The sequence below is a fragment of the Ovis canadensis genome, chromosome 5, assembly GCF_042477335.2.
Source record: "Ovis canadensis isolate MfBH-ARS-UI-01 breed Bighorn chromosome 5, ARS-UI_OviCan_v2, whole genome shotgun sequence".
Taxonomy (NCBI): domain Eukaryota; kingdom Metazoa; phylum Chordata; class Mammalia; order Artiodactyla; family Bovidae; genus Ovis; species Ovis canadensis.
Genome location: NC_091249.1, coordinates 33873911 through 33885612, shown reverse-complemented (window position 1 = coordinate 33885612; position 11702 = coordinate 33873911). Strand labels below are relative to the sequence as shown.

Here is an 11702-nt window from a genome sequence, read left to right as displayed (position 1 = left end):
TGAACCGGCTCCCTTCACCCTCTCTCGGGCTGGATTTCCCCCAACAGAGCCGCTGTGAGCAGGGGCAGTCAAACCTTGCAATGCCAGGCGCCTGCAGGGGGCGTGGAGCCTGCGAGGCCTAGCCACCTGCGCCTCCCACGCGCGCCCCACCCTGGAACTCGCGGGGGTACCGGGTCTCTGCCCTGGGCTCTGCAGCCCCTGGTTCTGGGGAACTCGAGGCGACCTCCCAGACTACCAGGCGATATTTATCAAGTGTCTCTTGTGTACTCCACTTATTAATGTTTCCTGCAACCCAGTGAGGCCAGTGTGCATTGTCATAGGACGGGTGGGAACTCTGAGGCCGCTTTCGCAGCCTGCAATTTTGGGGATCTAGGCGGCCTCCTGCGACCACCACCGCGTGCTAGGCGCTTACTGTGCATCCCTCACTTTATTTAGGACTCTGCAATCTAATGAGGCCAACTTTGCATTCCCATTAGACAGATAAGGGCAGAAACGCCCAGAAAGTAAAGTCACCCAGGGGCTGGGGTCCCTGCAGCCTGGGGCTACCCCCCCCCCCCCACCACCACCACCTAGGGATCGGGCTGCAGACTGGGCTCCCTCTCGGTGTAAAACTGCTGCAGAACCTGGAAAGACTCGGGCCGGGGACTCTCCGGGGACCGGGAGGGGATTCCAGGCCCCCCCCCCCCTCGAAAGTCTGGGCCGCCTCGCGCGCTGGAAATCCCGCGCGCGCCCCGAAACGCGGCGCGGCTGCCGGGAAATAGAAAACTTCTGCTTTTTTTTCTCTTTTCTGGCACTCAAGTTCCCCCCGGCTCCACCCCCACCCTCCCGGCGCCCTCCTCCCGGCTCTCGCCCCCACGTGGGGCACCCCCGCGCGGCGCCCCACCCCCTCCCCGCCGCCGGCCAACCGCAGCGCGAATTTCTCTCGCCTTTGTGTTTTGTCCAATCGGAGGGGCGAACGGGTCACTGGGGCCGCGCCCCTAACCTCTTAGTCTATAAAAGGCTGTGCCGGCCGCCGCAAACTCAGATCGCTGACGCCGAGCACTCGGATCTTTTGCAGTTGCTACTTGGATTATTCTTGCTGAGACACTTGCAATTTTTCCGCCTTTTTTGGGGGTGGATTTCGCTGCCTTCCTAAGGTCTTGACGAACGCTTGGTCTCCGTGGGAAGGCTTTGGGCTTTCCAGCCTTGGATATTGCATTTTCTTCCTTGAACCTGTCGTGAGGCTGTTTTCCACTGTGGATTATAACTGCAACATGACACTGGAAGAGCTCGTGGCGTGCGACAACGCGGCGCAAAAGTAAGTAGTGGCGCCCCTGCCACCTGAGGTCAGGCTGGGCCGGGTGGGGACGGGGTGCCCCGTGCCTGGCCTGATGCTGACCTCCGCTCTCCCTTGGCCCCAGGATGCAGACGGTGAGCGCCGCGGTGGAGGAGTTGCTGGTGGCCGCGCAGCGCCAGGACCGCCTCACCGTGGGGGTGTACGAGTCGGCCAAGCTGATGAATGTGTGAGTCAGACTCTGTCTCCCGGCTGGGCGCGGGTGGGGACCCTCTCCGCTCTGCAGTCTCCCTCCTGCACTCCTCTCTTGCATGGGTCTGGGACACCCCCAAGTGTCCCCATTGTGGATTGGGGATCTGCTTTTTTTTTTTTTTTTTGAGGCGTGGAGGCTGCAGTATGCTGGGGCTACATCACTTGCAAACAGTCGCCTGTTTATGTCCCTGACTTACCCCCCACCCACACCCGGCCTTTGAACCGAGCGTCTTCTCCCCCACCCCAGCATCTGCTTGCAGATGCCATCCCCTGCACACCTGCAGTTGCTCTCTGCTTTTGCAAACTCCCCGCCGCACGAGAAGGGGGGCCCTTCCGAGTCCCCAAGCTGACCCACCCATCCCCCTCTGGCCCCTCAGGGATCCTGACAGCGTGGTCCTGTGCCTCCTGGCCATCGACGAGGAAGAGGAGGACGACATTGCCCTGCAGATCCACTTTACGCTTATTCAGTCCTTCTGCTGCGACAACGACATCGACATCGTGCGGGTGTCGGGGATGCAGCGCCTGGCGCAGCTGCTGGGTGAGCCGGCCGAGACCCAGGGCACCACCGAGGCCCGGGACCTGCACTGTCTCCTGGTCACGGTGAGCAAACTGGGGCTCCGCCCTGCCCCACCCCCACCCGGCACCTGGGCCCGTGTTTGTCAACAAAGTGGAGCTGGCCGGTGTGCACCAGCTCAGCGTTCAGCCACGCTTGGCATGTCCCGTGGGCAACCTGCTGGCCTCCAGGCCTCTTCACCTAGCGAGTTATTTTGAGCCAGCCTGTTTTCCCCATGGGAGCCCTGGGAGAGGGACACTCCCCACCCACTCCTTGGGGCTCCTGCTGAACCCCCTCTTCTCGCCCTCCCACAGAACCCTCATACAGACACCTGGAAAAGCCACGGCCTGGTGGAGGTGGCCAGTTACTGCGAAGAAAGTAGGGGGAACAACCAGTGGGTTCCCTACATCTCCCTCCAGGAGCGCTGAGACCCCGCCGGGCATCGGAAACTCTTGCTGCCGAAAACACAAAACCACATAAATATTTGACCCCCCCTCCCTCCCAGAACAACCCCCCCAACAACCCAACCCGTGAGACCATCGGGGGCAGGATCGCTGGAGACTGAAGACAGGAGAGGGAGTGCGCGGCCGCCCCAGGGCGGGAAGCTTGGAGCCGGGGGCCAGCGGCGGCCACGGTGTGAGGAGAAGACAGGACCCGGGCCAGCAGGAGAGGGGACCCGGGAGCTCAGGCCTGGTGACAGAGCAGACGCAGGAGCCAGGGAGCTGCTTGCTTCCCCTACCAAGGAGGGCCTGGGCTCCACACTTCGGGGGTGGGGTGGGACTGACGACTGCAGCCCCCACCCTTCTTGAGACCCGAGCTGACATCTGCAAAAAACGGGCCTTGGTTGGCCTAGGGTCGGCAGCCCGGCCAGGACAATAACTTTGGGACTTGGGAGCAGGGGCTCATGTTGCTCTGTACCCATGAACTCCCAGCTTGCAAACTCAGTATATTGACAATCTATTTTGTTACTTGCACTTGTTACTTGAACCACTGAAAGACAGAGGGGAAGCTTACAGATACATATATTTTTACTTCTACTATGATGCCTTGTAATAAATTTTTAAAGCTTCTGGGTTCTTGTGTATTTGCAGTCCCTGTGAGGGACCAGCCCCCACTACGCCCTCCCACCCCAGCAGTGTGCCCCTGCACCCCCTCCTGCAGGCTCACCAGGAAGTGTTACTTAAGTCCGAGTTAGCCGCTCCAGGCTCCTTGCAAAAACAGTGCCTCTTCTCTCTGCAGCCGGCGCCACCCAAGTCCAACAAATCTTTGCCTCTTTTTTTTCTTCTCCCCCCGTCCTGCCCCGTAGCAATTAAAAGACCGGTTTATTACGAAACCTGGCCGCCGTGTGGCTGCTGTTACAGGCGGTGCTGGAGCCAACCCCAGGTTCTGGGCACATGAAGACGCACCCCTGGGGGGCTGGCTGCAGCCCCTGCCTATTCAGCCGCCACCGCAGCGCAGCTCCAGAGAGGTCAAGGGGCCACCTGTGACCACACAGCGAGGTGGGCTTGGAGCTCAGAGCTGCCCCTGAGCTAGGGCCTAGTAGGAAGAACTTTGGGGATCTCCCAGAGGGCACCCCCCCACCCAAGCCTGCTCCATCCTAGGATGGGCCTCTTCACTCCACTGAAGAAAAAAAAATTTTTTTCATTCCTCAAACTTAAATCAACAAGCAGCAAAATACCCGAGGAAGTCGTGCTCCCGGCCCAGCTGGGCTTGGCACGCGGCTACGTTTTGCCTCTAAATCGAAACTGTGAGGCCTGGCCGTCCACCTCCTTGTTCTATCAAAGTCTCAAGTGGGTGACCCCCTGCGGCGGGGGTGGGGGGCGGTTAGGAGCGCAGCCCGGCTGGAACTCCGGCTTCAGTCTTCCTGCCCGGAGCCTGCTGTGTGGGCTCGCGACACCTGCGCAACATCCCCTCCCCTCAGCCCTGCACCTCGGGCCTGGGAACCAGGTGGGGGGGGGGGGCGACCCGACCCGGGGACCAGCCCAGGCCGCGCGACCTTTCCACGGAGCCCCACGTGGGCGCGCGAGGAAAACCCCGGCGGCCCCGGGGGAGTCACGGGGCTGGGGGGAGCCCCGCCGGGGGAGGATGGGGGAGCGAAAAGAGCAAGGGGAAGTCCCAGAGAGGGAGGTGGGGGCGGGGCGGGGATCCCTCCTGGAGGGGAGATCTGGGGGGTAGAGGAGACGCCTAAGCAGCCCGGAGGGAGATAAGCAGCCCTGAGGGAGTAAGGACACCCCCACCCAGCACAGGGGAGGGGGCGGAATCCCAGTAGGGGGTGGGGGAAGGGAGGTGCTAAGAGGAGATACCCGGCTCGCGAGGAGGCAGAACAAGAGGGCTGCGGTGGGTAGCCTACGGGAGAGGAGGGGGGTCCAACGGGCCTAAGGGGGGTTGAAAAGAATCCCTGTAGGGGGTTGGGGGAGGGGAGGTTCTGTAAGTGGAGAGACCGGAGCCCTGGGGGGTAGAGGTGGGAATTTGAAGAGAAAGGGGCGTGGGGCGAGGGGGCACCCAGAGCGGGAGGGGGAGAAGGGCCAAGGAATCCCTGTAGTGGGTGGGGCGCGAAGTGAGAGAGAAGACTCGAGCGGGGGGAGGAGGAGCCGACAGTCCGAGGGGAGAGGGGAGGGGGTTCCTGCTGAAGTTGGGAGGTGAAGGGACTGAAGGCCCGCGTGATGGAGGTGGCCTGTGAAGGGGTGAGGGGGGGATGAGGAGAAGGATCCCTGAGATAGGGCCCAGAGACGGGAGAGGGGGCAGAGGCCGAGACCTCAGAGTGGGGGCGGGGCGCGGCGCGATGCGGAAGAGCTAAGGAGGGGGGGTTCATTGTCCCAGAGCTGACCTGGAGATCCCCCAGTCGGGTCAGCTTGTGGGAAAGCTCCCGCTGGCTGCGCCCGTGGGTGTGGGCCGCTCTGTCCCCGTCCTGACCTTGGCCACACAGAAGGGCCGTATGGCCTCTGACCCTCTCCTCCCTAAGTCTCCTGTGCAGTGGGGACACGATCCCAGGCCCCTGGGCTCCAGGGAGACACAGGGCATGGGTAGGACCTCAGCTTTGTGACCCTGAGCTGGTACCTTAACTTCTCTGTGCCTTTAAAGTTTCCCTTTCTGAAAAGGGGGAATAATAATGCTACCTGCCTGCCTCATAAATTGCTGAGGTTAAACGAAATATATATTCCTCAGATTAGCTTCCCTGACACAAAATGTATTAAAAGGATTACCCATTATTACGACGAGGGCTGTTATCAGCACTGTTGTTATGTTCCCTGCATTTCCAGAATCGTCTCCTTTAATCCTCGCACAGCCATCCTGTGAATTAGCAGAGCCGAGACTAGGGTGAGGCGAGCGGCACACACTTTCCGTGCAAAATTTAAGGCAGCAAGCGCCCAAAAACTCAGTCGGCAAGATAAAGAATATTTTCAAGCAATGTATTTTTAACTCGGATGCAAACATTAAAAAAGAGAGAGAGAAAATCCCTTGGGGACCAAAACCTGTAAATCATGAGAGGATTAGCTGATTTGTCCCTCTGCTTCTCCGCGTGCAGCGTTCCTGACCCGGTTTGATTTAAACTTCGGATATTTGGCTCTTTGCAGGCGAAGTACCAAAGGCTCGTAGGGGGCGTGGCTTTTCACATGGGCGTGACCGAGGAGAGGCGAACCGAGGCTTTGAACTCGGCTGCCACTGCGCGAGCACGGGAACGTTCGAGGTCATGGCTCTTACTTTCTCACACTAGTTCTCCCATTATTATTACTACTATTGCTCCTGCTGTCGTTAAAAAAACCATTGAGTCTTCCTGACGGAACCCGGAACCCAAAGGCTGTTCCGCGGAGTTAACAGCAGCTCGTTGATTCAGTCTTCTCTGCATGCAAACACCCTTAAACTTGACCACTGTCCACTGAGGACGATACTGTTGTTCCATCTTCCAGAAGAGAAGCCTGAGGCCCAGCGTGGAGGAGCCCGGGCTTGGCCAAGAGTCTTAAAAACCCAGGGGTACAGGGATCAGGCAGGTTGCTCCCCAATACACTCCTGCCCCCACCAGATTTCAGGGTGGAGTGGCCATAGGTCACCAAGGCTTGGCCACTACTGCAGGTACCCCCTCGCTGAGGCTGCCACTGCTGAGGGCTGTGTTCCAGGAGCCAGAGGGTACAGGCCAGCACTCTTTCTCAGGTGGGTACATGCCTGACTGGGGTGCACGCTCCTCTCAGGGTACCCACACTCGCACACACATTAGCTGTCATCTCCATCCTCCTCCAGACCTGACAATCACGAATCCACTCTTTTATCTCTGGATTTCCTTGTTCTGGACGTTTCGTAGAAATGGAATCACATGTTCTACGACCTTCTGTGTCTTACTTTTCTCACCTGCATTGTATCTGGGGACTCATCCGTTTTGCAGGGTGTGTGTCCCTGCCAAAGTTTGAACTTGTATTGCCTGCCCTGTGTCCCTGGGACCCCAGCAGCACTAGCACCTCCCTGAAGCCCAGAATCTGCAGAGGCGTCCCACCCCACCCCTGGCCTGCGTCATTGCACACCCACCCTAGGTCCAGTGGCTGCTTGCACACCTGGCCCTCTAACCTCTGCCCAGAACCCTTTGTCCTTCCCTTTCTGCAAGCTAACACCCACACACCCCCTTGTCCTCACCTCACCTGCCTCCTCCTCAGGGAAGCCCTCCAGGCAGGCAGGACCCCGATAGCCTATCTCCTGGCTCCATCTGCTTCCCCTACCTCACCCCTGTCTTGGAGGGTTTGGAAGGACACTTCATCCTGCCACCCGCCCTGTGCCTTAACTGTCTCCTGGGTTAGGCTTCAGATTCAACTGGGCTGGGTGTGTGTGTTAGTCACTTAGTCATGTCCAACACTGTGATCCCATGGACTGTAGCCCGCCAGGCTCCTCTGTCCGTGGAATTCTCCAGGCAAGAATACTGGAGTGGGTTGCCATTTCCTCCTCCAAGGGATCTTCCCCACCCAGGGATCAAACCTGGGTCTCCTGCATTATGGGCAGATTCTTTACCATCTGTGTTTTTCTCACCTCTCTCCTCCCTCCACCCCCACCAGGCCCCTCATGGCCAAACCCCTTGTGGTACCCTCAGTGCTCCTGGCATGAAGATTCAAGGCCAAATCTGGACACATGAATAACCAGAGATTGACCCATCGGTCATCTGGGTGACCTAGGACAGACTGTTTTGTCCCTAAAGAACACACACACTGACCTGCCAAGGGCTGGGGCCTAGCCAGACACAGTGACACTACCTCATCAGGGAAGCTGGAACACTGTGGAGGCCACGCCCTTGGGGAAATTGCTTCTCCGCTTTGGGCTCAGTTTCCTTATCTGTACAATGGGCACATGAATAGGAGTGCCCATCTCTGGGGCGTCGTGAGCATTACATGAGTGAAAATATGCAAGGCATTTAGAGCAGCCGGGAGAGACTTCCAGGAGAGCTGGTTGGTATGTGACTATTTATCTGATTCTTTCTACCTGTGCTGGGCCTCTGCCTCTCAGTGTCCCTGTGAGTCGAGATCCCTCTCTGAAACTTCGTGGCTACGAATCTAGGTGGTTGGATCTGTGTCACTAACATGGGGTCCTTGAAGTTCACGTGCTCAAGTGGCCAGGCCTTGCCATCTTGCAGTCCTAAAAGTGTGTTCAAATGTTGCTCCCAGGGTCAAGCCCTGTCCCCTGGCCTCTGCAAACCCCCAGCAAGTACTTCCTAGGTCCTCCCCTTGGCCCATGGTCCCTGTCTGGTGTGTTCCCCCTCTAACCCCACACTGCCTCACCTGCTCCTTTTTTTCTCTCCTGACCCCAGTACCCAGGCAGAGGGTGTGGCCTCCTTATTAGATTATCCCGGTGGCAGTAGTTCCTTGGGCACAGGGAGTGGGGAGCGTTGGAGGAGCCTGGCCTTGTCTGCTGGAAGGGAAAGTCTGGGAATGATGTCCCCTCCCCAACAGTTACACACCAAGGAGTCTGGGAGACCTGCAGGCTGCAGGCCCCAGACCCACCCTCCAGTGTAGAGAGGGGGGCTCCAGGTAGACAAGTTCACCATCACCCACAGCCTTGCAGATGGGTACCCAGGGACCGAGGGTGATCGCCTGCAGAGACCCAGAGTGACACACAGCCTGAGCGACACCCCCATCCCTAGGATGCCCGGGGATTAGCACGTGCATGCAAACACATACACACATAGAGCAACTCCATCTGAAGAGGGCGGGGGTCAGTCTGCAGTCTCTCCCTATTCTTTCCTGCTTCCTTGTTCTTCCTCGTTCCCACCCATCCCCTGCTCCCGGGTGCCAGGTTCCCAAGCTCCGCAGCTGCTCTGGGATGGAGTGGGGTGAGGGGCGTCGCGGAGGAGCCTAGGACCTTCCTGCACACGTGTGCGCGCCTGCCCCAGGCGTGAGCGAGCAATTGCCTGTGTGCAGGCGCGGGATGGGGTTTGTACCAACGCGTACACAGCAGGCGCACCAGAAGTGCCTTTGGGTCCGCTGGCAGGGCAGAAGGGCAGAGTTCAGGCCCGAGGGGGAAGGGCAATCGCAGAGCTCGGGATTCGAATCTCGTTTTGGCGGTTAACCAGCTACCAGTGTACGCAAGCTTGACTCAGTTTCCCCCTCCGCAAAAGGGAAAGTCTAACCACCCTCCCACGTAGCGAGGCGAAACAGATCATACACCAGAGCGCTGGGCAGGGAGAACGCTTATTACCCCGTCCCTCCACCCCGCCCTCCCGCCAGACACTGGGCGGGGGGCGCTGACCCAGGCCCCAGACGCCCCTCCCTTCCCAGCAGGCAGGAGTCCCGGCTTCCTCGATCCTTAAATTGGATAATTGGAGACAGAGGCGGGTGTGTGTGAGACAGAAATTCCCGAGTGGGCGAAATGCAGAGACCTGTCCCCCGAGTTTCCCCACGTCCCGACCCTCACCAGCGCCCCGCGGGCGCGTCCTGGGCGCGCAGCCTCAGCGCCCGCCGCCGACCCCCTCCTGTCCCCCGCGGTGCCAGCCTCCCTGTGGTGCCTGCCAGGCGCGGTGTCTGCGGCTGCCCCGGCGTGGAGGGGGTGTCCAGGCCGGCGGCGGCCCCAGCGGCGTCTCCCCCCTCAGGCCCTGGCGGCCGGCGGCCGGGCCGAGGGCGGGGCGTCTGCACAGACCCTCCTTTTGTGAGCGGCGCCTTCTCCCGGCGGCCTGGCGCGCAGGGCCCGGGCACCGCGCCAGCCCCGGAATAGCCTCCCTGCCCCGCCGGCCGCCCCACGCCCCGCCGGAGCCGCCTGACCTGCCGGGCCAGGCGCGGGGGTGGGGAGCCGGCCGCGGAGGCGCGGGGCTGCGCGCGTGAGGCCTGCCTTGCGAAGCTCCTCTCGGCTGCAGACGCCCACGGGGATCAGCCTCGGTCCGATCTGCGGGCAGGGCCTTCCGTGGGCAGCCCCCTCTCCTCCCTGCAAATGCTACTGTGGGCGGTCCTCCTTCTGAGCGCAAGGCTTACTGCGTGCGGGCACCCACCTGCCTGCAAACACCTGCGGAGAGGACCGCCCTCCGTGCGTGCGTCGCCCACGGTGTGCAGACACTGACGTTAAACAGCACTGTATGTGGCACCTGAGTGCGTGCCTGCACCCACTGTGCACAGGCACTGACAGGCTCACCAATGCCTATCAGCAGGCACTGAGACGACTGCCCTCCAACACCCGCGTCTGTGCAGGCCCCAGGAGCAGATGGAAACTCTCCTGTCGCATAGCTTCACAGTCAAGCACCACGAGAGGGCCCCAAGACTGCAAACTTCCCCAGGTCAAACGTTCTCTGTACAGACCTCTGACCCCAGGCGGATTTGGGGTGGGGGCCACCCCCTGAGAGCTGGGACCTTCTGCAAGGGGCCCCTGAGTGTGCCTCAGTTTCCCCTCCAGAGTTTCTACTGGTTCTGGCTGTGAGGGGCTCCAAAGGAGGGAGAGGAAGCCAGCTGCACAACCCCCCTCCACCTGTGGGTCTGGGCAGTGGACACAGGCAGGCAAGGCTGGGGGCAGGGCCTCTCTCTCCATCAGCTTCCTGGAAGCCCAGGGGACAGGTGCAAAGGCAGGCAGGCTCCACAGGCAGCTCGCCAGCGAGCGGGTGGCTTCCCTGAAACTGGGCACAGCAGCTGGGAGAGGTTTCCGGGCCCGCCTAGCTCCACCTGGCCCCGGGCACTCTCGGCAGATGGGTGGGGCCGGCAGGCAGTGCCAAGGAGGAGCCTGGCTTGGCCTGCACATGCCTGCACGGGAGCCACTGGGGACGCTCAGACACACACACACACACACGTCCCTGCATGTGTGAACCCTGCAGCCCACGGGCCAACATGCGTGCTGTGCACACACACAGGCTTGCATTCACTTGTGGGTTGTATGCTAACCACAAGACACAGGCGTTGACCCCCGAGTATGTGTTCGGCCTTAGGCTCCTGTGTGTCTCCAGTGTCAGTTGTGTGACTCTGGCTAAGTATTTGTGGAGTGAACCATAGTAAGTGGAAACATCATTATGCAATGATGTACCAAGTATTCATCAAGTGCTGGGCACCTGTACCTCCCGGAACAACAGGAAGATCCGTGGACTGACATTCCATACATGTATGCAGGGTATGAACAAGTTCACACTTGTGCACACTTGGGGGTACCATGCACATGGATCAGGAAACACCTGCTGCTTCTGCTGCTAAGTCGCTTCAGTCGTGTCCGACTCTGTGCAACCCAATAGACGGCAGCCCACCAGGCTCCCCTGTCCCTGGGATTCTCCAAGCAAGAACACTGGAATGGGTTGCCATTTCCTTCTCCAATGCATGAAAGTGAAAAGTAAAAGTGAAGTCGCTCAGTTGTGTCCGACTCTTTGCGACCCCATGGACTGCAGCCCACCAGGCTCCTCCGTCCATGGGATTTTCCAGGCAAGAGTACTGGAGTGGGGTGCCATTGCCTTCTCCGAGGAAACACCTCAGGGCCACCTTAATTCATTCACCTGCAGAAACCAGAGTCAGGTATGCAAACACTGGCCTTGCAGAGAAATACTATCCTGGGCACAGAATTTCCCCTCTTCTCTGCCTGAAATCTGCTTGTGTTCTCCATCTGCCAGCCTGCTCCGGACTTGCCCTCCCGAGGCCCTTGGGTGTCCACACCTGGGTTTGGAGGGGCTCTTCTGGGCATGATGAACCCTGCCCCTGACCTTATGAACATCTAGTACCACGTGGCACTGCAGCCTGGATTTCCACCCTTTGAAATTCTTCTTAGTCTTAGGTTATGTCTGCAGAAGCCTCCAGAAAAACAGTCAGAGTTGGCAGGGTCTGAGCTGTGAGGAGTTAGGGGAGCTTGGAGAGGTGGCTCCTGGATCCCCCCAGAAACCATCCTTCCATTTTTCAGCTTGGCAAACTGAGGCCCAGAGGGGAGGGGGAACTGTGAGAAGTGGATGCTGCCAGGCCCCTCTTGCCCCTCTTTCAGCCCAAACAGTAGGTTCCCACGGCCGGCAGCCAGGGTGGGGACAGGAAGGTGGGGGACCATGCGGGGGAGGTGGGGAGGAAGCCTGGGGGGAGATGGCCTGTCTGCGTCCTGGAGACAGAGAGTGAAGCTGGCGGCCCAGAAATGCCCACCTCAGCAGACAGACAGACACACGGTGACAGAGACCCAATCTGGGACACACAGACATGCGTCCCCTTCCTGTCT

At 59.9% G+C, this 11702-nt stretch overlaps 1 protein-coding gene across 1 annotated transcript; it reads left to right on the top strand.

The window, feature by feature from the left end:
• Positions 1-1020: 1020 nt before the first annotated feature.
• On the top strand, positions 1021-3148 carry GADD45B (growth arrest and DNA damage inducible beta). The gene is made up of 4 exons (XM_069591587.1): positions 1021-1297; positions 1401-1502; positions 1903-2125; positions 2393-3148. The coding sequence occupies exons 1-4, from the start codon at positions 1254-1256 to the stop codon at positions 2504-2506; spliced, it is 483 nt and encodes a 160-aa protein (XP_069447688.1). The 5' UTR covers positions 1021-1253; the 3' UTR covers positions 2507-3148.
• Positions 3149-11702: the final 8554 nt, after the last annotated feature.

Coding starts and splice junctions, on each gene's coding strand:
- GADD45B (XM_069591587.1), top strand. CDS start 1,254: ATGACACTGGAAGAGCTCGTGGCGTGCGACAACGCGGCGCAAAA. Junction 1,298..1,400: donor TGCGACAACGCGGCGCAAAA/GTAAGTAGTGGC, acceptor CCTTGGCCCCAG/GATGCAGACGGTGAGCGCCG. Junction 2,126..2,392: donor TGCACTGTCTCCTGGTCACG/GTGAGCAAACTG, acceptor GCCCTCCCACAG/AACCCTCATACAGACACCTG.